This window comes from Barbus barbus, assembly GCF_936440315.1.
Source record: "Barbus barbus genome assembly, chromosome: 47".
NCBI lineage: Eukaryota > Metazoa > Chordata > Actinopteri > Cypriniformes > Cyprinidae > Barbus > Barbus barbus.
The window spans coordinates 9,216,361-9,244,110 of record NC_136725.1 but is presented as its reverse complement, the minus strand read 5'-3'; the positions used below and the strand labels follow the sequence as shown (position 1 = coordinate 9,244,110).

At 37.3% G+C, this 27,750-nt stretch overlaps 4 protein-coding genes and 1 pseudogene across 35 annotated transcripts in view; 4 read left to right on the top strand and 1 right to left on the bottom strand.

Annotated features, from left to right (window-relative positions):
- The window catches only part of LOC306865973 (phosphatidylinositol-binding clathrin assembly protein-like), a 47,194-nt gene extending 45,812 nt beyond the window's left edge, over positions 1-1,382 (top strand). For all 24 annotated transcript variants that reach the window (XM_079410885.1, XM_079410888.1, XM_079410886.1 and 21 more), the window contains one exon: positions 19-1,382. In XM_079410885.1, coding sequence (XP_079267011.1) covers positions 19-33 — 15 coding nt within the window. In that variant the 3' untranslated portion in view covers positions 34-1,382. The remainder of the gene's footprint in view (positions 1-18) is intronic.
- ccdc83 (coiled-coil domain containing 83) lies at positions 1,360-6,047 on the bottom strand. Its single transcript, XM_079410901.1, has 10 exons — positions 5,946-6,047; positions 5,763-5,841; positions 5,613-5,697; positions 5,376-5,544; positions 4,220-4,387; positions 3,698-3,789; positions 3,552-3,620; positions 3,281-3,467; positions 2,257-2,405; positions 1,360-1,862 (listed from the first exon to the last, which is right to left on the bottom strand). Exons 2-10 carry the CDS (start codon positions 5,813-5,815, stop codon positions 1,611-1,613), a joined length of 1,224 nt encoding a protein of 407 aa, XP_079267027.1. The 5' UTR covers positions 5,816-5,841; positions 5,946-6,047; the 3' UTR covers positions 1,360-1,610.
- A 2,991-nt stretch (positions 6,048-9,038) lies between these two features.
- Positions 9,039-24,371, top strand: LOC306865972 (synaptotagmin-like protein 2). Of its 5 annotated transcripts, none has more exons than XM_079410869.1 (18): positions 9,039-9,322; positions 11,295-11,559; positions 12,695-12,846; positions 13,133-13,256; positions 14,618-14,672; positions 14,771-14,864; positions 18,129-19,541; positions 20,990-21,094; positions 21,405-21,458; positions 22,005-22,099; positions 22,287-22,403; positions 22,547-22,716; positions 22,808-22,910; positions 22,984-23,145; positions 23,360-23,456; positions 23,537-23,636; positions 23,727-23,932; positions 24,009-24,371. In XM_079410869.1, the coding sequence occupies exons 2-18, from the start codon at positions 11,459-11,461 to the stop codon at positions 24,152-24,154; spliced, it is 3,294 nt and encodes a 1,097-aa protein (XP_079266995.1). In that variant the 5' UTR covers positions 9,039-9,322; positions 11,295-11,458; the 3' UTR covers positions 24,155-24,371. The 5 variants fall into 5 exon arrangements, with proteins under 5 accessions (XP_079266995.1, XP_079266996.1, XP_079266997.1 ...); XM_079410871.1 differs by having other exon boundaries at positions 9,062-9,322; positions 18,129-18,200; XM_079410872.1 differs by having other exon boundaries at positions 9,123-9,322; positions 18,129-18,200; positions 21,408-21,458.
- Positions 16,649-17,233, top strand: LOC306865780 (annotated as a pseudogene). The gene has a single exon. The product of its transcript is annotated as an uncharacterized misc_RNA (transcript).
- A 161-nt stretch (positions 24,372-24,532) lies between the features above and the next one.
- On the top strand, positions 24,533-27,351 carry LOC306865959 (uncharacterized protein). 4 transcript variants are annotated; one of them, XR_013783909.1, is made up of 5 exons: positions 24,533-24,685; positions 25,229-26,018; positions 26,197-26,360; positions 26,762-26,835; positions 27,255-27,351. XR_013783909.1 is itself a non-coding variant. In XM_079410836.1 (4 exons), exons 2-3 carry the CDS (start codon positions 25,255-25,257, stop codon positions 26,252-26,254), a joined length of 822 nt encoding a protein of 273 aa, XP_079266962.1. In that variant the 5' UTR covers positions 24,533-24,685; positions 25,229-25,254; the 3' UTR covers positions 26,255-26,269; positions 26,762-27,201. The 4 variants fall into 4 exon arrangements, 1 of the variants encoding a protein (XP_079266962.1); XR_013783910.1 differs by having other exon boundaries at positions 24,550-24,685; positions 26,197-26,269; XR_013783911.1 differs by lacking the exon at positions 27,255-27,351 and having other exon boundaries at positions 26,762-26,898.
- Positions 27,352-27,750: the final 399 nt, after the last annotated feature.

Sequence of the window (27,750 nt, the reverse complement as noted above, 5' to 3'; positions counted from 1 at the left end):
GCATTTCTCTGATTCCAGATGCAGTTCATGTAGGTGAAGGAGGGTCGACGCTTCCCAAGAATGAGTTACACGGCAAATCTCAAACCTTTAATCTCTCTCCAGTTGGCTATTCGACTCTTCACAGAGAGTTCTGTACAAACCTCTACAGGAAGCAGCGGGAGGGGTGGGAGGGGCTTAATGGGATACAATGGGTGGGGTTGGGAGGGGTAAGACTCTGTTGCCCAGAGATGGAGGACACAGCACTCATTTTGTAATTTGTCACGGTAAAAGTAATTGTACCGTCTATAACGAAACACATGGGTGTTGAGAGAGCGTGAGCGCCGGAATGTGGTGTGTTTTCACACAAACACGGCTTCACTTTTTTTCCATGGAATGCAAAAAGAGGGATCAGGGAGGGATTTGGGTGGAGTTCTGTCTTTATCCGATCACCAAACAAGCATTACCCGATTTAACCATCACCAATTAGAAATTCTAATATCGGTTTCTACTATGATTTCTACTTTGACGTTTGCAGTAGACATTCCTTGTGTATTGTCTGTATTTATTTATGATTTACCCACTGAGGACATGAAAGAAATTAATCTTTTTTTTTTTTTTTTTTTGAATTATGCGTTCATATGGGTATGATTGGTTGTGTAATTCAGATTTTGAGTGACTGAATTATGAAAAAAATATATAATATAAAAAGTTGGGGGAAATGGACACCTATAAACTGACTGATACAGCACTAAGTATTCTCAGAAGCAGTTGTATGTCTAGTGCAATTTCTTTGTAGCTCAAACGCTCACCGCCCTCCATTCGTAACGGACATAGAATCAGATATTCAAATCATTATGCCACATAGTCAGCTCTGTGCCCCGGGGGAGGTGGGTGGGTTTTTGTGAGGGAGCATTTAGCAAAGCACTACATTTGTGATTCAGCGACATTGCATTTGGGGAAGATCTGTATTGCTTTCTGCTTGGCATGTCATTATTTTACATTTGACCGTTATATGGCTGCCTTTTCAACCTGAATGTGCAGAGTCGCCTTCGTTTTCGGGCCATCTGGGAGGAGAACAGTTGCGTGTGTGTTTGTGGGTGTGATTGTGTGAATGTGAGTGAGAAACGCAGGTTGCTGTCGGTATCGGGATGGGGTCGGTAGTGTCTAGCTGTAGGTCCAGTAGAGTGACGAAAGGGAGCGCTGTTGATCAGTGCCCCGTGTACATAAAACAGGCCCTGTCCAATAGGGAAGTACACAAAGGGTGGTCCGAATATGAGGGCGATTCTATACATTGATTTAGCATATTTACTGCATCATCCCTGCAGATTATATTTTGTTTATATGACAAAAAAAAAAATGAAGCAGAATTTGGGTGATTTTCAAATAAAGTGCAGCTTCCACAGAACTGTTTGTTTTTATTTGTGTTGTGTTTGTGTGTGCATAATCATATTTATATCGCATACATACAATGTATTACTTATTTTAATATAAATTTATTTCTTTATATATTTTTGGAGTGCATAAATTGTTTGCCGTTCCTGTGTTTCAATTATCCAACAGCGGCTGAATTTCACAGTTGTCATTTACAGAATTATTCATACAGTATAGTTTATTATTTGCCATTTGTGGTTTCAATTTTTATCCAACTGCTGAATTTCACAGGTGTCATTTGCAGATTCATCAGCTTCTCCAGACTGTGAACTTGACTGTTTAAACTTTCTATGGATGATCTCTGTTGTAACTGGCCACCTTTCAGTTTGCATCAGGTCAAAGGTCATCTCCTCACCCATATCTGCGGGGTTGTTTGGCGGTGGGTGCAGGGGGTATGCTTTACCTATCACCCACAGCAGCTTCTGCTCCAGTGAGCCCAGATGCGTCAGCCCCTTCACACAAACACAGCGCGTTAAAGCGGGTTCCAGTTTGGCTTCACTAACAAGAGAAGTGACTGTTCCCCATCCCTGCTTGTTTCATCTATATTCTAGCCCATGATGTCTGGAAAAGGCAGTGGGAAAATCACAGACGCTCTTTTTCCACAGACCTTATCTTGCTTATGTGCCACTGAGAGAGCCTTTTCAAGATTTGCTGCCTTTGGCAGAGATCCTCTCTGGGTATTTTGCTTGATAATATCTCAAACATAAGCACAGAGGGCTCTTCTGATGTGGCGTGTCATTAATCATGCATTCGTTGCTAATAAAAAATTAATGATCGTTTACTGATGCCATCTTCACCCTTAATTTGACTAGGTGGGGAGGCGAACACTGCTAGCATTTTACTCACCGTGAAATCAGTCTGATTGCTCTCCGACTCGCTAAAGTCAGATGGGGTGGAAGTTGTTGTGCTACCAGAGGCAGTCACATTGCTTTTCTGTTGAGTCCCTTTAACTTCTGTTAATGGCTGGAGGGGATACCGGGGTCTGTCGACCAGTTCTGGAAAGGAATAGGCATGGGTGATTAATGACAGGTATTTGATGGCCAACGTCAATGTAGTATGTGTAGCTGTTAGCTGCTGCACTCAGAGGCCATTAAGTTTAAACTGCTGAGGACATGAAGTTTTGAGCGGTAATGAAAACACTGCTGCCCTGTAATGGATTGTGGGTATAATGACAAGACTTCCTCTACTTTGGGAGCCATTAGTGAGGGCTGAATAGTGCCAGTGGCAGCATTCGGGGTCACCCATCCTCCGTATAACCAGCTACTGGGCTGTGGTATGTATATATACACACACAAAGAAGAGCAGAGTGGTAATTAATCGGAGCTAGTCAGTTTGTAGGCTTGGAAATCAGAAGAAAATTAGCATTGTATCATTTAGGCCCAGTTTCAAAGACAGGATTTAGACTAAACCAGGATTAGGCTATAGTTCAATTAGGACATGCAAGTAATTTTTTTTTTATCATGCCTTTGAAAAAAATATTACTGGTATGCATCTTGAGACAAAACAGAGGCACAGATATATTATAATATCAGTCAGTGCAAATTTCTCTCAGCTGAAAAAGCTCAGAATATTTCGACATATTTGGCTTACAAATAAAAGTGAACGTGAACAAAATTATTACTATCCAAATATTAGAAATAACAGACCTAGAATTTCCTTCACTCTTGAACTTACGGGACCAGCACTAGCAGAGCAACCATCATTGCCGGATTTCTCCTGTTATTTTAGTCTGTTTCAATATGTCTACGGTTATTGTGCCATCTATTGGTTATAAAATGTCAATGCAAAATAATTATAAAGCACCATGTGTTCAGTTAAGCCTTTTTTTTATTAGACTAAACACTGCTATTATTAGCGATGTTTGAATTACCTGATGTTTCCTCAGGGTTTATTTTCATTATGTTCCTGTCCATATTGTGGGTGTCATGGGACCCAAGGCTAGCAGATTGTGCTAGAAACTCATTGCCTGGGCTGAGGGAAACAAGATCCAAGATCTCCTCTTCTAATTTATGGACTGTGGATTCCAACACTGTGACCTTCTCGTTATATAGGGGAACCTGATATGAACAATTAGCGGCATTGTGTAATCTTTGCGTTTACAAAAAGATGCATGTAAAATAGAACCTAAAATGTGACCACACCTGTTTTTTCAGCCAATGCATTTCTTTAATCTCTAGTTTACTCATGTTATCAAGGTTTTCATTTGCTCTCTGAAACATAAAGACCATTTCAGTACCACAGAACAGACGTAATATTCACATTTCAGACAACAAGGTGTCCGCAGTACCTCGAAGGCGAGCTGAATTCCATCCTTTAAGCTCTGTGCTACTTTTTGCTCAGTTTCATTGATAGCCGCATCCAGAGATCTCTGAAAATATTCTGGATTTTTTATATTAAATTATTTGTGTTATTAAACTTAAAGATAATTCTGTTGTCTTAAGTTTACATATACTTGAAGAATCTGCAAAATGCTATTCGTTTTAAAAAGAACATTTATTTTAATTTTTCGGTTTCACATAGCAGATGTTTATCTATAGTCCATAAGACGAAATATTAACTGATTATTTTTATTTATTTATTTATTTTTTTTATTCAGATATTTATTTGTCCTGTAGGCTGTATGTAAACATTCATTATGTAAAAAAGCATATTTAGGGTAGTGATTAATAAAATAAAAATACATTTTTTTTACATTATTATTAGCATTCTGCAAGATTACTGTAAACTTAAGACCACAACTGTATAGTATTTTATATTTAAACACAATGAATATTTGTGTTCTGAGTGACGTAGAAGAGGGAAAACACACCTGATATTTCCTGAAAAGTCCTTTGTGTTAAGGCAATATCTTTTTCCAGTTTCTGTATCTTTTGCTGGTCTTTAATGCTGCCTTCATTCTTATACTGTAGCCATACCTGCCTTTCCTCCTGCAGTTCCTTCACTTGCACCTGCAGCCTTGCAAGCTTACAGCGCAGCTCTGTACAAACCACACAAACACTTTTTAAAAAGCTCACTAAGGCACAGCAATGTACTTTTGTGATTTATGTATCACATATAACCATAAAACTAAGACTGTACATGTTGTGGGCTATATTAGAAGTTTTCTGTAGCTTTGTATGAAGATCTGACTCTTGATCTGATTCTCATGAACACCCTAACACAAAAGCTATCATACATGGATTTAGATGTGATTAGGAATATAGATCACAAGTCATATTGTGTAATGTTCTTTTATTTGTGTAATGTATTTTGCATCTTTTTTGAAGCTTGAAAAGTGGGAACACTGTAAATTGCCTAAAGTTGAGCCAAAAATTCTAATTAAATTATCATTTACTCACCCTGGTGGTGTTGTAGTGCCATATACACTTCTTTCTTTTTTGGGACCATAAAAAGAGAATAAAAAATACAACTTGTGCTCTTTCTATATAATGGTAGTGAAATGTAAACCGCATAAAGGTCATTTAAAAAAAAAAAAAAAAAGACAAAAGTGTCACTGAATGTTCACTCAATTTCCTGGGTGTATGAAATGGGGTTCGGTGGAAGAAAAAAAAAGCTACATTTCATTTATTATTTAACAAAAAAAAACTGGTCTTCTCAGGACTGCATGTTCGTGAGACAATTAGCTCTGCCGTTCACTCAGACTTGCCAGTATTAAGACCCAAAATTTATCTGCATGCTTCTACACAGTATGTTTTATTAATAAGGTGTACTAAATTTGGTGTGGTGATACTGTCTGAGTACTTGAATCCACTCCTGAAATATTGCATTAGAATATGCTGAATATAGCGTATGAGTCATATGGAATTGTTTTATATTAATCTATGGTATTTTTGCATAATTTTTCAAACTTGAAAGATTCAGTTCCCATTTATTGTAACAGAAGAGTAGAACTTGAGGGTGAGTAAATGATGACAGAGTCATTTTTTTGAGAGAACTATTCCCTCAAAACATTGTCACTCAAGTACCTTCTAGTTCTTTCTCTTGCTTGTGTTTTAGCTCCAGATTCTCCCGGGCCGTGCACTCCACCTGCTCTTCATCTTCTCGCTGCCTTTGCTCCAGGTTCCTCTCCTGCTCCTTCATCTTTTTCTGCAGTTCCTGCACATGCCCTCTATGCTCTTCTCTCAGCTGCTCCTGCTGCAGACACGTGTTTGAGTTTAGTCTTCTTCCTTCATCATCTTCACAAACATAATATTGGCACTTACCAGCTTTAGCAGTTTTTTCTTCTTATCTTCTAGTTGGCATATTTCTTCCTCAAAATCTTGAATCTCTTCCCTTTCGACCTGAATTCTATTAGAAATAAATATTAGACTCACAAAGCAGTGAGGACAGACAATATTAAGAACCGTACTAACTGGAACTGTATGAAGGCCTCTGACAGAGATGTTGTATCTAATGTCTTGCTCATTTTCTCTTATGCCAGGAAATTATCATCTTTAACATGAAAACAAACAAAAACAACAGCATTTATTAAACGTTCAAAGAGACTGTTAAGATAGTAATCTGTGGGGGTGAGAAAGCAAACAATATAAGCCTACCTGTGAGCTGCGTTTTCTTTTTTATTCTACTAATTTACTTTTCATTTCCCTGCATATGTTTACACGTTGTTAAGGAAACTAACTGCCGCTGTGAACTCGATCAGCAGGGGGCGCCAATTCAAGGGCGTACGTTTATAAAAAAATATATTTTTTATTTTATTTTTTTACGTTTATAAACTTGATTCTGAACGGTATAAACAATTTCATATCCTCAGAGAGAGAAAAAAAAGCTTTGTGAATTTAGTATCTTTTCATGTCATTACATTCTGGAAAAATAATTTTTGAAAAATTATATTTTGTTCATATTTTATGCTATGTCCTCTGTAGAGAATTTTTAGGTTTATACCAAACTTTGTATAAGGATGATTCTCAACTATGTTATAAAAGATATAACAGAATGATTGATATACCAGTTTGCTAAATGCAACGTGTCAAATTTCCATAAACTGGTTTTCCCATTAAAAGCAATGTTATACAGTGTATCTAATTTGCATATTAATGGCCAGCATAGTGAACAAAGAAGTGTAATAATGGGAGTAATAATTGGCCAGATTTTCATAATATCTAATATTTCATAAGAACATTAATATATAATTTATTTTCCAATTAAATTGTTTTGTCTCCCAAAATGTGTAATAAACATGCTTTTAGTCCTGGTGTCCTGCATGAAATGCTTTCATAACAGGAAGTCATAATTTGATTTGAAACAGCATACCATTTTCCTGAGATAGCCTATATTGATTTATGACAAACCATTTGAAAATTAATCAGATTTCAATGGTAATTACCATAAGGATGTACAATTTTATCACTGAATTAATCAGCCATCTTTAAAGGCCAAGGAGAGGGAGTGGTCATGGTGTAACTTCCAAACATTTGGTATCTGAAAAAGCCCTGAATGTGCTCTATACAGAACATCCAGACAAACTGTGAAATACATGTATGGTCTCAGAAAAATTCACTAAACTATAATGTCCACTACAGAAACAAAAACTCCATAGCTGGGTCTCAGGAGGATATACATAAAAACATATTTGGTAAAACAATATATATATATATATATATATATATATGCAGTGCCCTCCATAAGTATTGGAACAGTAAAGACAAAATTGCTCTGTTGGCTGTGGAGTCAAGACATTTACAAATATGATTAAAAGATGAATATGAGACAAAACTACAGAATGTCACATTTTATTATTAGCCATTTCAACACATACATGTTTTACCAGCTAAGAAGTTCACCACTTTTAGAGTTTCATCTGATGTGAGCATAACAGTTGCCTCACAGGTCTTTCTAAGTGATCAGCTGTGTCCTGTTGCATTAATACTTCAGATATTAAAAGCAGGGAATGTGTTGTATCAGTTATATCCATTACTTCTGTATTCTGAATGCTGCAATTGATGAAGACGCACACAAACCAGGATGAAGACGAGGGAGCTGACTTTGAGAGAAAAGCAAACAATTTGGATGCTAAAAGAAAAGAGGAAGTCAATTAGAAATATAACAAAAACAAAGGGCATGGAGAAATCAAGAGTTTGGAAACCACCAGCGACACCAGCAACCAACAACTACCTGATCGGCTGAGAAAACAACAGTAGTTGATGACAGACAAATCATAAAAGCTGTGAAAATGGACCATAAAAGACATGTCTGTAAAATCAGCAACAACTTCCAGAAAGCTGGGGTGATGCTCTGACAATCTACTGTCCTCAGGAGACTTTCACTCAGAATTACAGATGCTACACAGCAAGATGCAAACCTCTGACCAGCACCAAAAATAGAAAGGCAAGATTAGAGTTTGCAAAAAAGCACAAAGGTGAGCCAGAAGTGTTTTGGAACTGTGTTTATGGACCGATGAGACAAAGATGAACCTTTATCTAAGTGATGGGAAAGCAAAAATGTGGAGAAAAAAAGGAATTGCAAATGATCCCAAGCATACAGCCTCATCTGTAAAGCATGGTGGAGGTGTTGTCATGGCATGGGCATGCATGGCTGTCTCTGGAACAGGCCCTCTCAACTTTACTGATGACTTAATGTATGATGACAGTAGCAGAATGAATTTGGAAGGGTACAAAACCATCTTGCCTACCAATATTCAAGAAAATGCCACCAGATTCATTGGGACGTGCTTCATATTGCATCAGGAAAATTACCCAAAACACCCTGCCAGTTCAGTCAAGGAATTTATAAGAGCAAAGAAATGGAAAGTCTTAGATTGCCCAAGTCAATCTCCAGATTTAAATCCGATTGAACATGAATTTCACCAGCTGAAGAGGAGAGTAAAGGCAGAAAGTCCCCAAAACAAGCAACAATTGGAATTGGCTGCATTAAAGGCTGGGAAAAGTCTTTCAAAGGATGAGACCAAGAGTCTGGTGATGTCTATGGGTCACAGACTCACTGCTGTGATTGTGTGCAAGGGATCTGCAACTAAATAATAGCTTTTAATCTTTTATATCTGCCTTATGTTTAACTGTCCACATACTTATGCTCACATCAATGAGTGGGATGGACTCTAAAAGTGCTGTTCTTTTTATTTGGTAAAACGTATGTGTTAAAACGGCTAATAATAAAATGTGACATTCTGTAGTTTTGTCTCATATTCATCTTTTAATCATATTTGTACATGTCTTGACTCCACAGCCAACAGAGCAATTTTGTCTTTACTGTTCCAATACTTATGGAGGGCACTGTATATATATATATATATTAGCAAACAAATTGTACATTCTGATATTTTTATGTATTTTTATTATTAGGCGCGTACATAGCTTTCAGCTAGCCAGGGAGGTCAGAACGAAAACGACTCATATTCATGAAACTGAGTCTGATTCACAGGGAGTGGAGAGACCGACTGAAGGTAGGTAGTGACGCTATAGATGATGTTTAATTTTCATACATAGGTTGTGTATTAAAGGATGCACATGATTTTTTGTGCTGTCATCGAGAGGACATTTAATGACATAATGATGTATGTATGTGGCACGCGCGTGTAAGAGAATTAAAAGTTTATGAGAGTGACAGCGTGACCACGCCTTTATGAGCGCGCACAGGGGATTTGTGTCAAAACTTAGTGAACCTCCTACTACCTAGATTGTATTTTGTGGATATCTTTGCGGGAACTCCCCACAAGTTCATCAACAGCATTTTTTTAGCTCTTGCTGTGCACGCGAGTTCTTGGAGTAGAGCAGCCCACACACACACACCCACCGGCAAACACACACGCCTCTCTTTAAAGCTGGACATTTCAATAATTTGGTTCATATCAGCAAGTGTCTGGCAAATGGATTATTACACTCCTCTGGTGATTCAGATGTTACAGTAACAGTGTTGGATAAAAACGCGGTCTAGTAGCGGCCTCGCGAGCAAGACTCAGGTAAATTTTTGCTTGTCAGTTGTTTTATTTTACCTTAATAGATACTGTTTTACCTTTTAAGGCTTTAACTTCACTTAACAATTTCCCTGCAGTGAGTTGGAAGTTCTGCTGCATGCTCTGACAGGGATGGGTTCTGTTTCAACAGGCGCGCATCTCATTATGTTGTTTTCATGTCTGGAGTTTTGTGTTTTTATCTCTGGAGCCACTGCGATTTTTTCTCATTTCCTGCCTCCTTAATCTGTTCATTCTTGTAAAGCTATTTAGAGAAAGAATGCATTTACATCCCGATCAGACAGTGAGTAGTTAAATGCGCTTCTACAGGGGTTCTGTGTAAAAAGCCATTTTATTACACAGTAACATTGCTAAAAACCCATCTTAAAATAAATAGTAGAAGCATCTTGGTTTAAGATATGCCCCCATCTAGGATGAAAAGATAAACCCTAAAACATTCTCTTAGTCACTGAAAAAAGTCAGATGCTTAAAACCCTGTAAAATAGTTTGTAACACAGTAAAACGCCACACCTATAATAAGTGAACCAAAACCAGGTGGCAACTCTTTGTTATGGTGCATGCCTCAAAGGGATGTGGAATAGGCAAATGGTTAACATGTATTATTCATGTTTGATGTGAGACTAGTTCTTCTCTATTTTGGTAATGGCGTATCCCTTGAAAAGTTATGATTTACAGATCCAGCCTCAGGTGATCATCTCAACTATGTTGTCATGACATGTTTTTCTCAGAACCACCGGACACTTAAATGCTCATGTGTGTCATTTTGAAATCAGATTTGTACTGAGAGAAATTATTTAGCAGTGTTTATTCGATAAAAAAGTTAAAGTAAATATTTAAAAATACAGTTACTTAAAAATTTTAAGAATCAACAAGAAGGAAAGTGCTTGTCTGACATATTTTGTGTGTGTGTGTGTGTGTGTGTGTGCGTATGTGTGAGTAGAGGTATTTTTCATGGAAATGACTCAATCAAGAACATGACTCCGAAACAGATTTCCAAAATAGGAAAGTAACAACAAACTTCATAGCTTTATCTAGACACCCAGATATGCCCATACAAGACATAGGAACGTATTTTTTACGCAACTTTTAGCATGAATGCATGCAATTATGCAAGCCAAATTAATGGGCAGACAGGCCAGAAATCGGATGTTACAATATGCGAAGGAAGGAATTAATAAATAAAATAAGTAAATTAAAAGTAAATAAATAAATTTTTTCTTTATGAAAAAAAGTCTGGTAAAAGAAATTTGTGTGTGAAGGAATTTTTCCCTTTGTAAACTATTTATAAGAATATTAATCATTCATTTTAAATAGTTTATTCTTAAAAGTCTTAAAAGAAAAATTATTTTTTTCTCTTATTATTGTACAAAGCTCTTTTACAAAATATTTTGTTAGATTTTTTTCAGCATTTATTCTATTTGTTATATTACCTTATCCAGACATGGTGCCAATGGTCGTTCCATCCAAAATTCCAGTTTTTAAATGGTTTATTCCTATTTTTTCCATGGGTTTCTAAACTGTTTTTTTTTTTTTTTAGAAAAGCAGACTGTTCAAATTGATACCATTTGTGTGCTGCCATCTAATTTGAGTTAAGTGTAATTTGATTTAGGAATAAAAGAGCCTTTGACTGTGCTCTTTGCTCTAAGAAGCAGCCAGTACCCATATCCTCTGATAGTCATCTGACAATGCCATGTCACATGTCCTGTGTTGAGCACATACTGTATGGACTGAAGCTGATATAGAGAAACATTATGGCATTCAGATGTTTAGGGAAGCGTAGATGATGCTCAAAGCAGAAGTCTTGAAAGCCCGGCTCACAGATTCATTAGGAACAATTAGGATCATGTGATGTCTTAATGGTCAGAAGAATTCAAAGGGAAGACATAGTTCTTTGTGAGCCAAGGTCATACTGTGTTTTTTGAATGTGTTGAAACTCCTTCTGTCTGTCTGTCTGGTGCAGGTGCTCCTCTGATGTTCTCCATGATCTGATGCAGTGACTTATCAAGCATCAGCCTTCAAGTTACCCTCAGCGATGCTCTTGACACTTTCAGTGAACCAGAAATCAGAAGTCAGAGGCGATCTGAGACTCATCTGTTAGCATCACCTACCCTGAAGCCATTCATCATGATTGACCTGAGTTATCTGACAGAGGAAGAGCAAGGGATGATCCTGGCAGTGCTGAAGAGAGATGCAGAGCTTAAGAAGTTGGAAGAACAGAGGGTCAAGTGAGTTTAGTGGAAAGGTTCCTTGGTGGATGTAGGAAATAAATAACTTCATTTGCCCTAATCATGTCATTGGACGTAACTAGTTAGTAAAGCAATAGTCCACTTATTACTAATGGGCCATTCACGCAGAATACATTTTGCATTCCATATTTCCACTTTTCTGTTGTTTTTTTTATGTAAACAGATGGACATATTTTACCACTGGAGAACACTGGGGTCCATATAAACCTCTAAACCATTTACTTGCAATGTATAGGCTATAAAAACAGAGACAATGTTCTAAACATCATCTTTTATGTTCCACGGAATGTCATACAGGTTTGGAACAACATGAGGGTGAGAAAATGATAACGGATTTTGGTAAATGATAAATGGATTTTTTGTTTTCACATTTTTGGGTGAACTATCCATTTAAACTAATGCAGTTATGTCTTAATGTTTTAAATAATTGTACATCTTTATTTGCCTTCTTTTTTATTTGTTTACTGAACTGATTAAATTATCCCAAAAAAGTTCACTGGTCTGTTCCAATACGTTAATAAATAGTAATAATAATAATAATAATAATAATGCTAATTGGGGGGCAGTCGTGGCCTAATGGTCAGAGATTTGTACTTGTAACCTGAAGGTCACGGGTTCGAGTCTCAGGTTCACAGGAGTTGTCGTGGGGGGGAGTGAATAACTAGCGCTCTCTTCCACCCTCATTTCCATGACTGAGGTGAGACCCTTGAGCAAGGCACCAAACCCCCAACTGCGCTGCAGAAATGTTGCTGCCCACTGCTCCGGGTGTGTTCACGGTGTGTGTGTTCACTACTGTGTGCGTGCACTTGGATTGGTCAAATGCAGAGCACAAATTCCAGGTATTCCCAGGCTACATTAAATATGGGTCACAAGTTTGAGGTTGTGTTAGTTGCCATTTAATGTCCAACATAATATTTGGGTCCTGAAAAAAAACAACTTCAGTTCTCACAGTTAAACAGTCCAGAGTAACAGTTTGCAGTTTAGACAGTGTCTGGGATTTGTCCGTTTGGATGTCACTGCTTACACCAGGACATCAGGATGTTTTTGTTCTATGACCATTTAAATATTTGTGTGTGTAAGTATTTACTTATTTATTTATAAATGTGTTGTCCAGGCAGCTTCGTAAGACTGAGCGAGACAGAAGCAAGCTGAAGTACTTGACTGGGGAGTGGTTTTATGAGACAAAGAATCACAGACACAGAGACAGGATCCATGGCTCCGACGTCATTAGAGCGTCCATGAGACAGAAGAAACCCATGACGATATGTGAGTGTTGCCAGCGGACAGAATCAAATAGAGAACAGGCTCTGTTCATGTCTCTCATTATTTCCATTGCATGTACCCCGTCCCTGATTAGCACCTGAATTGAGTGTTTACATCACCATTTAAAAAAAGTAGTTTTTTTTGCTATACAGATCACATTTTTACCTTTAATGAAAAGTCACCCATAAATCAAAGCATTTATCAAATCATGTATTTCATGTAGTTCCATTAGATGTGTTGTTGTATCTGTTAATGCATTTTTGAGCATTACAAATGTCTGTTATTGCAGTGGAACTCTCTCAAAGATGGTCTGAGAAATCCAGTTGTGTTTACGGTGAGAAGAAAGATGTGTACATCCCTCCAGAGCTTTTAGGACTCATTGAGTATCCGTCCACGGAATCACACAATGAGAGGTGAGCTTTTGGTGTTAAGTACATTTATGATTCAAACATTCCAGTACAGTTTCGTCTGATTGAAACCCTGTGAGCACATGCTGAAATATTGTTGATTATTCATGTTTTTGTCATATCTGTGATGTGAAATATTGTAGAATGCAGTGTGATTACATGTTTATACAAATGTTTGTAATTTATGTAATTACGTATGCTGGTCATTATTATACCAGGTACAACATTTTTTAAATGTTGCATAATTAGATGGTTGTGTTCATGCACCTATTTTTCATGCCGTTGGTGACATAAGATACAACAAAAGAAAACCAAAACGCTTTATAACAACTGTTAGGTCTTTATATAAACACATGTCATGTTAGTGTGTCGGGAAGATTTTGAAGTGCCTGTGAAAGAAGTCTCTTATGCTCACCCAGGGTGCTTTATTTTTAAATACAGTAAAAACATTAATATTTTGAAATATTATTTCAGTTTATAATAACTGCTTTCTATTTGAATATGTTTTAAGATGCAATTTATCTTTGTGATAGCAAATCTGGATTTTCAGCAGCTATTATTATTTAGAGTGTTTGGAAAATATTTTTTTAAAATGTGTATGTTTTATTTATTTAGACAGCAAATTCATGCAACGTATTCTATGTAAAATAATTAGAAATACCTTGAACACAAACTCAAAATTGCATTTCTGTTATCAGTACCAAGCACATGCCGTTGTTATACTTGATTAAAGGAAATTATGGCGGCTCTGCCTTTTCAACACCAGCGCTGCATCCGCCCATTAGCCTGGCTGGATTGATCATGTTTTGATCAACAGCCTTAATTCTGTGGACACTAGCTTTTAAAGCTCTCTTATCACAGCTCATGTAGAACAATATGAAAAGAAACATAATCAATCTTCCAGTTTATGCATACTTGTCTGGGAAATGTTTGTGAATTTGGCAGAGTTTCGGGAGTGAACCTGTACTCTAAGTCTAAAACAATCTGCAGGGCAAACCTTTCCCATGTGTACCATGTTTTCCCAGATATTGGTGAAGGGAATCTAGAGCCAGTAAGCTGATTCAAGGGTCAGATTTCACGTGCTGCTGTTTTTCCCTCTGTCTGACACCATGTAATGGCATTATACTGTCACATTGCAGCATGGAAACTTAGTGCTTGCTGAATCTTGTGACTTTCCAGGGGCTTCAGGACCAGCACCATGCATTGATGATTGAATATACTGATTGCATAACGCTGAACTGTTCTCAGTGCTCAATGCACGAAGATTTCAGTGGCCTGTTGGTTTTTATCATGTTGGTGAATCTTGCATTTAATTAATCAAAATTAATTTTTATACAAATCTATTTGACCATATCACCTCCCTACAGGGTGGATGATGAGTTGCCGGAAGCCCAGCGGGAAAGGCAGAGACCTCAAATCAAGGTACACTACACAAAATCCAGTTACTATAAGATCATTTTGCTGAATTTGAATTTTTCTTCCTGATGCATTTTTATGATTCCATTAAATTTATAATGTAGCCAAGGAAGAATCCATTCAATAGTGTGCGATCGCAGAGAGATGAAGCCAGACTTATCAATGGGGTGAAAGATGCTGACCAGACACCTGCTGAGGGTGAGAATTATCTTTTCAATTTATCCTCAAATTGATTTTTATACACGCCATAGAGTATGTCAAAGATTCAGGCATTATGGGACTTGTTTAAAATGTTTTTAACTTCATTAATCTGTTTTGCAGATTTGACAAATTATATGATGATTCATATTATTTATTTAAAAAATACTTTTTATAATATTGATCATCTAATAAAAATCACTGTATATGTAATTCACAACTGATCAATTTATTGTGGTGTTATTTTAGGATTATCTGTATACTATTATAAGTATTTATATTTTGAATTAGCTTTTCTTTTTATATTTTCAGTTTTAGTTTAAATTTGATTACTTTTTATGTGCTTTTGTCCATTTTATTATTTCTAGTTTTTTTTTATTTATCTATACAATTTTTATTTATTTTATATTTCGGTTTTAGTCATTTTAGTATTTAAACTTATTTTATTTCAGTTAATTGCCAAGGCAACATTTTAAGTTTTCTTTTTTTTAATTAAACTTCTTCATCTAATGATTACATTTTATTTTGTTTTAGCTTTAATTACTGAAAATATTTTTCATTAGTTTTAGTTTAGTTAACAATAACAACACTGAATTACAGTTTTTAATGTAGCGTTTTCTGTTAGAACTACAGCTGTATACCAGCTCTCAGCTTTTGACAGATGATCTCTATGATTTAACACATGTGATAACCACAGATTTAACATTTGTGTGATGATTTTGATACTGTTCAGTCCAGTAATAGATGAGATAACAGATGTGTTGTGTTATTATGGAGTGGATGTTCTGAGGAGCAAAAGGTCTGAACATATTTCTTGCAAGAACAGTACGTTTGTTTGACTGATCCCCATTGCGAACAGCATGTTTACCTCTTCTGGTCTATGTGTTGGCTTGACACGATCTGTGCTCTGGGCGTAATAACTGAATGCTTTCTGCATGCATATCTGTTCAACCTTTTTTGTCACTGTAGCTTGTATAATGCAATGCTACATTTGCATTGTATGTTGGCAACAAAACATTTCGGCCTCCAGTTTTTGATTATGAAAGTATGAAAAGCTTCTTTGAGGTCGTGCAGGAACAGAAAAGAAACGAAACAACAATAGTGTAGCTTTGTATATTTCCAGGATTTAACTTAACTCTGCTTGTATAAGAAGTAGGCCTATAACCAAGCTGTAGTTTTATAATTGGCATTGAAATGTAATGTGTGGCTATTAGTGTTGAAAAAGTGCCATTCCTTGAAATGGTCTGGCCACAATATTTCTGCTGAAAGTTGAACCTGTTGTAGTGGTCTGAGGAACAGGGCTTTATGAGGCTGCAAAACTTTAAGAAGATTATACTGAGAAATATGTCGTTCTAAGTAGTTAAGCTGCCACGCATGACCAGTCTGTACCTCAGACATAGATGGTACATTTTTGATGGGCTTTTATTGTGTAGTATGGCTAGTGTTATTGTTATGGGTGCAAAGGTTAATATTAAAGTTGTGAATATTTGGAATAGGCCACAAATACATACACTGTAAAAGTAAAAACATCATTATTGACTGTGATTATTCTGCTGAACTGCATAGGCCAGTACTTGACATGGTATCAGTATATCTATTATCCCTGACTAGAAGACATACCATTATATGCCTAGGTTGCTTGCAAGCTTTTATCCCATAAATTCCATTGCTTTACCATTGAGATTTCATCAATTAACAGAGCCTGTTCTGCTGTTACAAGAACAGAACTGTTAATTGAAATGCAAAATGAATTCATCATAAAACATGAACTCACATTTTTGTGCATGTATGTGTCTTGCTCCTCTTTTTACTGCTTCATTACCCAAATATTTGGTTATTTTTCAGAGACTTTCCTTCCAGCTGAGAACTACACACTCCATCACACTACTCTAAACATAGACAACACTGACACCCATATAGTCACACAATGCAAACCTGTGCCAATAAAAAGATTGCTCCTGTATTCCTGCAAGAACTCTTCCCTGGACACTGCCATCAGTGACAATGGAGTTAAACCGGTCATAACCCCTGCTCCCAGAGGCATCCTAAAGCACAACATTTCCAGCGGTAGTTCTGCTGACTGCTGACATCTCCACATTCCTACCAGTGACGACAGCAACAGCAGTCAGTCTTCAGCTACAGTCAGCCCTATCAGTCCTGAAACTCCCATCAGCCCTCCTCTTTCCCCCTGCTCAGTGCACACTGCGTCAGAGTGGTTAGATAGGAAACAGGTTCGCTTCTCCTCTGTCGCTGCACCTGTAGAGATAGTGCAAGGAGAGCACAGTGTGCTGGAAGAAGACTGGAGTCCTCTGTCGGAACTGGATAGAAGCGATATCACAGACAACGGTAACATGGTTGTATCCATGTAAAGTTCTCAGAAGGATAGTTCACCCTGGAAATGAAAATTCTTTTACACACTATCATGTTGTTCCAAACATGTATTCAGCCTTCTTTCTTCCGAGAAAACCAAAATAATATATTTTGAACTCCCTTTCATAAACAACATCGAACCCCATTGACATTCATTGTATGGACAAAAAAGAAAACATAAATACATTCTTCAAAATATCTTCTATGTTCCACAGAAGAAAAAGTAACAGGTTTGGAATGCCATGTGGTAATAATAAATGATGACCAATTTTGAGTTTCAGTTTTCAATCTGGTTGAACTATCCCATTTAAGCAGGGGATTAGCATAGTGGTCTCAGGCTTGCCCACGTTCTGTGGTCTACCAAGTTACACACAGCAGTCTGAAGTCTGTGAGCAATGTGGTGAGCACTGAACCTGTAGAAAGGTTGAGGGAAGGACAGGTAGAAGGGTTGTGCAACCAGATAGTGAGAAATGCTTGTTCCAAAACCCTTTTGGTAAGACATCCTGAACCTTAAGAAATATGTTTAAGTGAGATAATCAGCCAACAAAATCTATCAACCTGTAATTCAGCAGTTAACATGCTAACACATCAATACACCCTTATACTAACTGCATGTGTGTGCATACCATAAACATACAGCATATGGCTTCTGGTGAATGTTGATTAATCCACAAATGGTGATTAGTAAATAAGAACTGCAAGAAATGACTACTATCTGGGTGTTTACTGCAATTTGCAAGTGTAATTTTATCATCTGATCTCAAGAATCATGGTCAGATTTATGTCATTTAATGTAGTATTGTTTTGGAAGTCATTATTCTCTCTCAAAGTATTATTCTCTGTCACTTGAATGCAAAAATTAAACTTTAAAACTTGTGATTGTCTTCACTGCAGGTCATCATGTGGTTTATGGTGAGCCTCAGCCCTCACAGGTGTCCAGCTTCCACGGCTCTACTGAGGTAGAAGGTAAGGCCATTGGGTTAAGTGCAGAGGGCCAGACTGATAACGTTACAGTGGAAGAGGGTCGTTCATTTTCTAAGGTACTTGAATGGTTTGGGAGAGGCTCTCGAGATGGAAAGCAGAAGGAGTCGCCAGTTAAGAAAGATACGAATGAAGAGGAACCAAAATATCATAAAAGCCTGGTAGCCAAGTCAGAAGATTCAGTGCCTCTAGTTTTACAGCCAAAGACCAAGCCACCACCAAAGCCACGTAGGGGGCTTTTTGCATTGTTTTCGAGAGCAGAGAAAAAAGACAAGAGTCTTGAAGTTCAAGCATCTGACCAAGAAGAAATAAGTCAAGATAAAACAGAAAGTTCAGAATATAAAACATCTTGTACTTTGAGGTCTGAATATGATAATATACTTCCACGGACCTCTGTTCCTACAAACAGCAAGACTGCAGAAATACTGCAAGAAAAAACAGACAAACCAGTATGCGAAGATCCTCCTCAAAGAGAGACATTTGACCAAGGTGAAATATCACCAGGAAGACTGGTCAACCTAAAGTCATTCTGGGAAAGAGGGAACAAAGGACCTAAAATACTGAGCATCAAAAGAGAAGACGAGGTAGAAGAAAGTGAGACATCTCAGCTTAATGAGAATTATAGCGATGCTGTGGACCGAAGGTTGTCAGATTCCAGCATCAGCCCATCTAAACCCAAACTCGATGATCCAAACCCAAATCCAGATGATGTAAAATCTACATCGTGTGAGATTTCTCCAATCTCACCTAGAAGAACATCCAATGGTGTTGATGTATCAGCCATATCCTCACATGAAGATGAGAAACCTTCTAGTTTGGAAAGCAATAGGGCCTCAGAAGTTTCAAGCAGCGAACTACAAACTCTCACAGTAAGAATTAATGCCAAATTGTCACCCAATTCATTGCTAAAACACAAAGATAAATCTCTGGGCAATGAGCTACAGGAAGAATCAATCTCCAGGGACATATCTGACTTGAAGAAGGAAATGTCCACCTTCAAAATGTCCCCAAGTCAACAGGAGGATAAAGTTTTGATTAATGATCTCAAGTCGTTTTGGGAGAAAGAAAAACGCGGCCTTAGAGTAATTGTAGGCTCACCAACGTGCACAGCTAGTGTTAAAGATCCATCCCCAGAGTCATCTCCAAAATGTTCTTCAGTAGAATTTTCTGAACCTCAGTTTGACATCAGGTCAACCAGCCAAAGTTCCCCAGGCAGAATGAGTTTCAAAGAGGCTGGACTGACACAAAAAGAGAAGATGGAACAGACCGAGGAAAAACAAAGAAGTCCAAGTACAGTGCCATTACAAGACCTTCAAGATATTAGAGGTAGGGTGCCTTACATCACCCAGAATATTTCTAATTTCAAACAGTCTATTTCAGATGAACACTCAAAGCCAAGTCCACCATCATCTCCCCTCAGAAGTCTCCCTGCAAAAGGTCAACATGATGAGCCACAGTCCACTGACATTTACCACCCAAAAGACCAAGATCAAAACAGAACTCCCAGCCCATTACTGCAGTCTAAAGTACCTTGTAGAGATTCATATCCAAACAAAGAATCCAGGAAGGATCCCTTAGGTTCTCCCCTAAGAACCTTTTCGATAGATATCAATCCCGCCAACAAGAGTCTGTGCACTGTAAGAGTTAATCCAGGGCAAACCAGGTCATGCATCTCTCCTGAACACCACAGGAAGACTTCAGATGGATGCTGTGATGTAAGACCCATCATGCCCAAAGAACGAAAGTTGTCAGTGGACTCTCTGAGCCTGTTTTATATTCCCCTGAGTTTACACCATTACCTGGGCATACCTGAGCAGGCAGTCTTAGATGAAAGAAAACAGGCTAAGGTGCAGGCAGGTGAAACTTTTGAACAGGTGAACCAAGGCAGAATGAGCAATGAGAGCTCCCCTTCTCGACACTCCCTGCTTGAATCAGAGGAGTTCACCTTTGACTCCTCTGGGAGCTCCACACCTGAAGCCTGGTCAATCTCACATGCCAGTTCATACTGTGAGCTCGCCTCTCCATTTTGGTTCAGTCTAGTTTCAGTAGAAAAGAACTTGATTGGTTCTGTGATTCTTGTGGAAGCAGGGTTTATGTCCTTAAAACAATTACTCAGTGTGACCTGAGAAGCATGTCCTACTTGATACTTTGTTCAAGTAAGTTGCTCAACTTTGTAGACATGATAAAATTACCTCTTGTTCTACAGGTTTATAACTATTTAAGCCCTGCCTCTACGTGTTTATAAAATGATCTAATTCAGCAATCAGATTTTTTTCTATTTGAAATCATGAAACCACTTTTTTTTTGTCATTTTTAAAATTCTTGGTAAGTTTCACTTTATAACATGGTGTTTGAAATATTGTTTACAGTTACAGTCAAATGACCACAAGTACCTCTGACACTGAAAATCAGCTTACAATCATTGAAGTATTATATTGTTTTAATTTATTACATTTTATATTTCATAATTATTATTATTTTTAATTGTTAGATTTTAAATCTAACTAATATTAAATTAATTATTATTTATCTATATTTAAATTTATATTGAGCTTTTTTGGTCACTCTTAGGTTATTTTTAAAATTACATACAAAATTGCATTATAATAATTACATATACATTTCAACTCCCCTGAAATCAGAAAGCTAATGGATGGAAATACCACCTTAAATCAGTGTTTCAAATCAGATATACAGTACTAATAGTATAATGAATCAGTCGACTTCTGTTTTCGTATGGTTTGCTGAATCTTTCTTGATATGGGCTGTGACAGGGGACAGTGAGGATGACGGCCCTGTCAAAGCTGCCCTGGAACGAGCCAATGCCAGACCCATCTCTATTTCCAAGAGTCTAGAGGACCTGGCATCCACACCTTTACGTAAGTTTCCTTTATCTTTCTTGCCCTATGTTTTGACATTAAGACCTTATTTAAGGTAAAGTCCAAATGTTTTGGTCTTTGAGGATCATGACTATTACAGAGATCTTTCTCAGTTCTGAGTGACCGTCTCTTTCGCTCTCTGCTGGACATTTGTTTATAACTCCCAATGTCTCTTGTGTAATCCAAAGATAGTATACCCAGGTTTCTCAAGCATTTTTTATGCTGTACTGCATTTCACAATGTTTTGTAATATAATTAATCAATTTTTGTTTAAATATTTATTTAACAATACTTTGTCATCTGAACCAAGAAGAGAGATGGAAGACAGACCCAAGGAGTGATGTTGGGCTGAGTATGGAAAATGGTAAATATTTGTCTTTTTAATAAATAGATAATTAATTATAAATCAGTAATAAAGTAAATACATGTCAATTTGTAAATACATTTCATAATTATTTTAAATGATTTGACATCAGCCTCTGCTATAGCTTATTAACTACTGTTCATAGAGTATTCTACATTTGCATTATTACATTAAGAGCAGAAGGTAAGCCCCTGACATTAAATTAGCATCAAGGACATTAAACCTCATTTTCATAATTGACCCTTGGTCTTTCATGTATATTTTATTTCTTGAAATGGCTAAGGGAATGCATTAACTGACACATGAAAATTTGATGAGCACATGGATTAATGGCAGCTATTAAAGTGGTTTGCATTTCGTACCACCCAGGCCATGCATCTAATGGTGAGGTAGCTGGAGTAACTAAATCAGTTATCTATATAAAATATAAAATGTGCTCTTCAAAATCTCAGAACTCTTCAGAATTAGTTATTTCTACTAAAACTAACTCAAATTCATCTTTATCCAGAATGTGCATCCATCAAATGACTGTTTCCTTTGTCTCAGTATCTGCAGTCACTTCCAACGCCAAAACATCCTTCTCCGATGCAGAACAGGTGAAGATGATGAGTTTGTCAGTGCCTGCATTCATGCAACAAGAGGTAAAATACAAACCAAAACCCATGCGTATCTTAAATGCTGATGTTGAATAACACTGGATTAGTTCTAAAATGTCTTATTTTTATGATTTACCTTATCACTGCCTGTAGCTAAACACCACCATCCACTGCCTTTATTAACCAGCATACAAGCTAACAATCTCCTGTTGTTTGTGCATGTGACTAATAGATGGATTTCAGAAACAGTGACTGTGCATCAGTGAGCAGTTCCCACTATGACAGACTGAGAACATGCAACACTCCTTCTAATTTTAGCACTTGCTCTGATGTGGCATCCATGTCCTCTGTATGTGACCCCAACACAACCCAATGATTCTGAATAGAACTAATTTTGCTCTAATATAATGCAAATGCACGTATTAAGCTATTTTTTGCACACGTTTATAACATGCAATAATGAAAAGGTTTCTTTGTGCGGGGTATTTGTAGGTCACTGGCAGTGTAATGAGCATCTACAGTAGTGAGTTTGGTAATGTGGAGGTCCAAGGCACAATCCAGTTCGCCATTCACTACGTGCAAAAACTGGGAGAGTTCCACATCTTTGTTGTGCAGTGCAAGGACCTCGCCATGGCGGATGTTAAGAGGAACCGATCTGATCCGTAAGTGAAATAATATTTGTCATCAGAAGAATAAAGCTTCTCTCAAGATAGATAAACAATAATATATGTGCTTTATTTGACTGAACTTCAGGTATGTTAAATGTTACTTGTTACCTGACAAAGCAAAATATGGAAAGAAAAAAACATGCGTGAGGAAGAAGACTCTGGATCCAACTTATAATGAAATACTACGGGTATGAGAATTATAAACTTCTTGAGATATGTTTTGATATGAATTTGATGATCAAAGTTGTCTTGTCCATGCAGTTTAAGATTCCAATGGAGATGTTGAAAACCCAGAAGCTGAACACCTCTGTGTGGCACAACGACACATTTGGGCGTAACATGTTCCTTGGAGAGGTTGAGCTCGATCTGGCCGAATGGGATTTCAGTAACACTGAGATGAATGAATATTTACTCAAAGGAAGGGTAAGATATCAGTAGTCATGTCTAATTGGTTAAAATAACCTGGTAGTATAGTCTTTAACTGGTGGAAGATATGGACAGCAAAATATTTTTTTCTATAAAGTGCTTTCCTTGAGAAGTCTGTGAACAACACATCTAAAATCCTGTTTGTTACTGAAGGGTATTAGGTCATGTTTGTTGGAATTTCACTAAAGCATGTCTTTCTTTATCAACTCAGGTCCAGGTTCCCACCAGCCCAAAACATTCTGTCGGTAGCGAGGAAATTAGTGCAGATATTAAAGTCGCTCTGCGTTTTGTCCCACAGACTTCTCAAAGTAAGATGCTGATACCTTGTATTTGACTAAAATGTGTTTTTAGAAGCATCTTCCTTTCTGCTAACATGCTAATTCTGTAGGTCACAAGAACAAGGAGAATGGTGAAGTGCAAATATGGGTGAAAGAATGCAAGAATCTGCCTATTACAAGAGGTGTTGCCATTGACCCCTTTGTCAAATGGTATTTATTGCTGTTTTATTGGATATATTTGTATATATGTTGGCTCATTAAATGTGGGATGCCCATCACGTTTGAATTTGGTCTTTTCAGCGCAGTCCTTCCAGATACCAGACGGAAAAGCCGTCAGAAGACCAGAGTGTTGAAGAGAGCATCAAACCCAGTGTTTAACCACACCATGGTGTATGATGGTTTCAGGCAAGAGGACCTCAAAGAGGCCTGCGTGGAGCTTACTGTGTGGGATCACGACAGACTCAACAACCACTTCATTGGGGGTATTAGGCTGGGTCCAGGAACAGGTAATTGAAAGAGAAATTACAACCATACTTAAAAAAAGTGTAAAATTGTCACAACTGATTGTCAGTATTATTGCAGGTAAAAGTTATGGCACTGAAGTGAACTGGATGGACTCTAATGTTGCTGAAGCAGCCCTGTGGGAGAGAATGATGCAATCTCCGAATGAATGGGTGGAAGATATTTTACCTTTGAGAATGATGGTCATGGCAAGAATGTCTAGATAGTAAGAAACTGAGGCATGAAAAATGATTGTGAACATGAAGAATGCAGTATGCAGAAAGACCATATGTAATGTTAAATATAGAGGAGCTAACTGCTGGTTTCTTGACATTTTTGTTAAGGAAGACAAAGAGAATAAAAAATATAATATGCTTGTTATTGTAAAGTATGTGGATTTAATGTCTGAAAATAAAAATGCCTTAAAATCTTTCAATTTGCAGCAAATAAGATCGTTTGTTTTTTGTCTTGAGAAATAAACGTTAATTTTGTTATGTAAGGAACTAGACGGACAACAACTGCTTCTGGAAAAAACCAAACACCCAATCGTTGCTCCTCCTCCTCCTCTGTGATAAACGATGCTTACGTAAAGTATCGCGATACTTGAGGAGTCGCCATTTTAGTTCCCCTCAGTGTCGTTGCTTGTACTTTGGCTTTACAACGCCTGAGCTTAAATATCTTTTCTGTCCTGTTAATTTAGTTTTCTCGCATTTTTCTTCAACCAATCGACGTAAGAAGACATCAGCATTCGATTGAAGGTAAGTTGCTTCGGTTATAAACAAAACGTGTCATTTTCTTTGGTTGACGAAACCGCTTTGTCATGCAGATCAAGGCGCGCTACTGCGGCCTACTAAACAAAACCACTGAGAAAGGTATATTCGATATTAAGAGTTGTTCATATATCGATTATTATATTAAAATTAAGAGAATAGATTGACGTGCACGTTTTATATATATATATATATATATATATATATATATATATATATATATATATATATATATATATATATATAAACAAACCCCATATCTAAGTGTTTTGATAGATGTTGTTCGCTAACCGGAAAAGTACGGAAGAATTTTTGAGCGCGAACCTGTTAACTCTCCACATTTTACATTTTCTCTCTTGTTGTTTCAAATTGAATTGGCTTTCTCTAGTCGAACATTTCTCAGTGGTTTTGCAGCTTTATATAGCTGTAATTTCATTGCTTTCTCACAATAAAAATAAGCTCGTCTGTGTGCAGATTGTTGCTGTTATTTATTTTTTTTAGCTAATTTCCTAATGTTTTGTTGCTATACAGTTTCCACAATATTCAGAAACACAGCCATGATCACCAGAAAAAGAGGAAGAAGCAGCCTAAACGCTGACATCAAATGTACAATTACCTCTCACGAGGTTGATGGTGTTTCGAAAACTAGTGATACAAGTGAAACGAACATGCAAACTTCCCCAGAAAGCGACACCAATGATTGGGGCCTGGATGATCTGCTTGGCTCTGGGTTCAACTGGGACCTGGACAACAATGTGCTTGATGCTTTCGTCAACTTTGAATCGCAGACAACGACCAGCGATGAGACAGACCAAAGCACAGTACTTGATGTTGCCACATCCCACAGTAGAGGTGCAGTCCAGAGGTCAAAACTGCAAGACGTTTCTGGTCAGATCATCAACAAGAATGCCATTGCAGCGAGGATGAACCGTTTAAAGAAGAAAGAATACGTCAGTGGCCTGGAGCAGAGAGTTGGTTCTTTGACAACAGAAAATCGTGTTCTCAAGCAGGAAAACAGCAGTCTCAACCAGAGAGTGGAAGAGTTGGAGAATGAAACTAGGTACTTGAGAGCCGTGTTGGCCAATGAGAGCATGCTGGCTCAGCTGTTGTCTAGATTGGGCGGTGTGAACGGCATGAAATTCTCTACCTCGCTTTTCCAGGAATCCAGCGAGAGCGACCACGATTATGCCATGCCGAGGAAGAGGGTGAAGGTGGAAGACAAAGATACTGCAGGTGGCATCTGCCTGCATGTGGACAAAGACGACGTCTCGGTGGAATTCTGCACCAAATGTGCAGAGAGTTCAAGCTTGTCGCATAAAATGTAGGGTCAAGTATTTTACCTTTTCAACGTTTCCAGAGACTGAACATTTGCACAAGATGTAAATGAGGGGACATGACGACAGTAGTTGTCAAATATAGAGTTAACTGTTAAAATGTGTGCAGGGATTGAGTCTGTTGAAGTTGCTTTCAATACAAGTTACTGCTAAACTTGTTGACAGTTTTCTTCTAGGTGCTTGGTCCGCCATGCTGGGTGACTGGGTCACAGAACATCCTTGACTGCTGAAATCCATGGTAAGGATCAAGAAGTAGAAGACTGCACAGAACTGGTTAACTCCTAAGATGAAGACGATGCTTTTTGCCAGTTCACGGCACAATATGAACTGTAAATAAACTATAATTTTTGTGTTTCATTTTCATTTGCTATCTGTTTAAAGTATTGAAAATAACCTACAAAAAGAAATAAGCAGTGTTTTTTTGAATTACATACTTTGGATGTTTATTGGATTACACATTTGTATGTAATTTCAATTAAAGTAGACTTTGAGGGAATTAGTTAAGTGGACAAAAAAAAAAGTTTAAAAATTATGTAAACGGGTGATGTTTCACAAAGGGCTTCTGCTTAAATTAATCTGTTATGTGTCTGTTTATTTGTTGTTGATACACTGATGTTGATTTCAATGCAAGCTTGTATTTTGGTGAAACTAGATGAGCCCTTTCTGAAATATTGCTATTTTTCTAAAGAATGTTTTTCATGTAGAACCCTTATTTTTCTTTATGCTAAAGTGGATTTTGCTGTGGGGAAAGCAGAAGAATCGGGACCAGCAGCTTGCATCATGGCCTGGTAAATTTAAAAAAAGGTAGTACTTGAAACAGTGTAAGTTACAGTTTTACTGATTGTTTATCACACCCGTAAAGACGTCAGATGCTGTCGCGCTCATTTAGCATCTAAATGAGTGTTTAAACTCTCCTCTTTATAGTAATGTTTTATTACAAGACCTTGAACATCTATCTCTCATCCATGCGTTTCATTTTGATTTGTTAAAGCACTTGGGCTTTATTTGACAGTTGTCAGGAGAATAAGTATGTTCTGAAACACATTTTTCAAAGGGTCATGGTTTCTGAATATGATCATCTATATGTGAGATGTAATGGAAATCCAAAGACTGTGCAGACACATGGCTGCAGCTGTTTTGAAATGTAATAAATTTTCATTTGAGTAATGCAAATTGTTTTGTGTCCTAATAAGATGTTAACTACACTCTCCTTCTCTTTTTAGACAGCACTTTCTTCGCTCTCTACAAAAGCCTTTTCTTATCTCTCTTCAGGGTGGATAAAGAGTGGTGGTGGGTTCTTCCAGTGATTCTGTTTGGCCCATTGTTGATCATGTCTAACGACTGCAGCTCTAATGTTGCAGATCAACCCAAGCAGTTCTGAAATGTGTAACTGCAGTTATTGTTTTTATTTTTTTATTTGTGGTACTTAATACTGCTGCCAGAGTGTATAGAACAAACATCATAATGAATCTGTTCCAACACTGTTGCATCAGATATAGAAACACTTTTTGATAGTAGCTTGATAACAGCTTGTATGATGCTTTCAACGAGATGATAAAGCTACATGTTGTAAAATGTAATGTTACTGAAAAATTCAAATGACTATTAATTTAGATCTTCTGAAACTGACTAAATGGAGTTATGATTTTATGTAAAAGCTAATGCTGATATTTCAGAACTGTTTGGTTGATTGTTGTGGTCGGGAATTGGAAATTCGCT

Excerpts from the sequence above, each read along its gene's own strand:
- ccdc83 (XM_079410901.1), bottom strand. The coding sequence starts at position 5,815 with ATGAGCAAGACATTAGATACAACATCTCTGTCAGAGGCCTTCATACAG. Across the intron at positions 3,621-3,697 it reads GAATTCAGCTCGCCTTCGAG|AGAGCAAATGAAAACCTTGA; the intron begins GTACTGCGGACA and ends TTTATGTTTCAG. Across the intron at positions 3,468-3,551 it reads TGCATTGGCTGAAAAAACAG|GTTCCCCTATATAACGAGAA; the intron begins GTGTGGTCACAT and ends TGTTCATATCAG.
- LOC306865972 (XM_079410869.1), top strand. The coding sequence starts at position 11,459 with ATGATTGACCTGAGTTATCTGACAGAGGAAGAGCAAGGGATGATCCTG. Across the intron at positions 21,095-21,404 it reads CCTGGCATCCACACCTTTAC|AAGAGAGATGGAAGACAGAC; the intron begins GTAAGTTTCCTT and ends ATCTGAACCAAG. Across the intron at positions 23,457-23,536 it reads TGTCCCACAGACTTCTCAAA|GTCACAAGAACAAGGAGAAT; the intron begins GTAAGATGCTGA and ends CTAATTCTGTAG.
- LOC306865959 (XM_079410836.1), top strand. The coding sequence starts at position 25,255 with ATGATCACCAGAAAAAGAGGAAGAAGCAGCCTAAACGCTGACATCAAA. Across the intron at positions 26,019-26,196 it reads TCAAGCTTGTCGCATAAAAT|TTTTCTTCTAGGTGCTTGGT; the intron begins GTAGGGTCAAGT and ends ACTTGTTGACAG.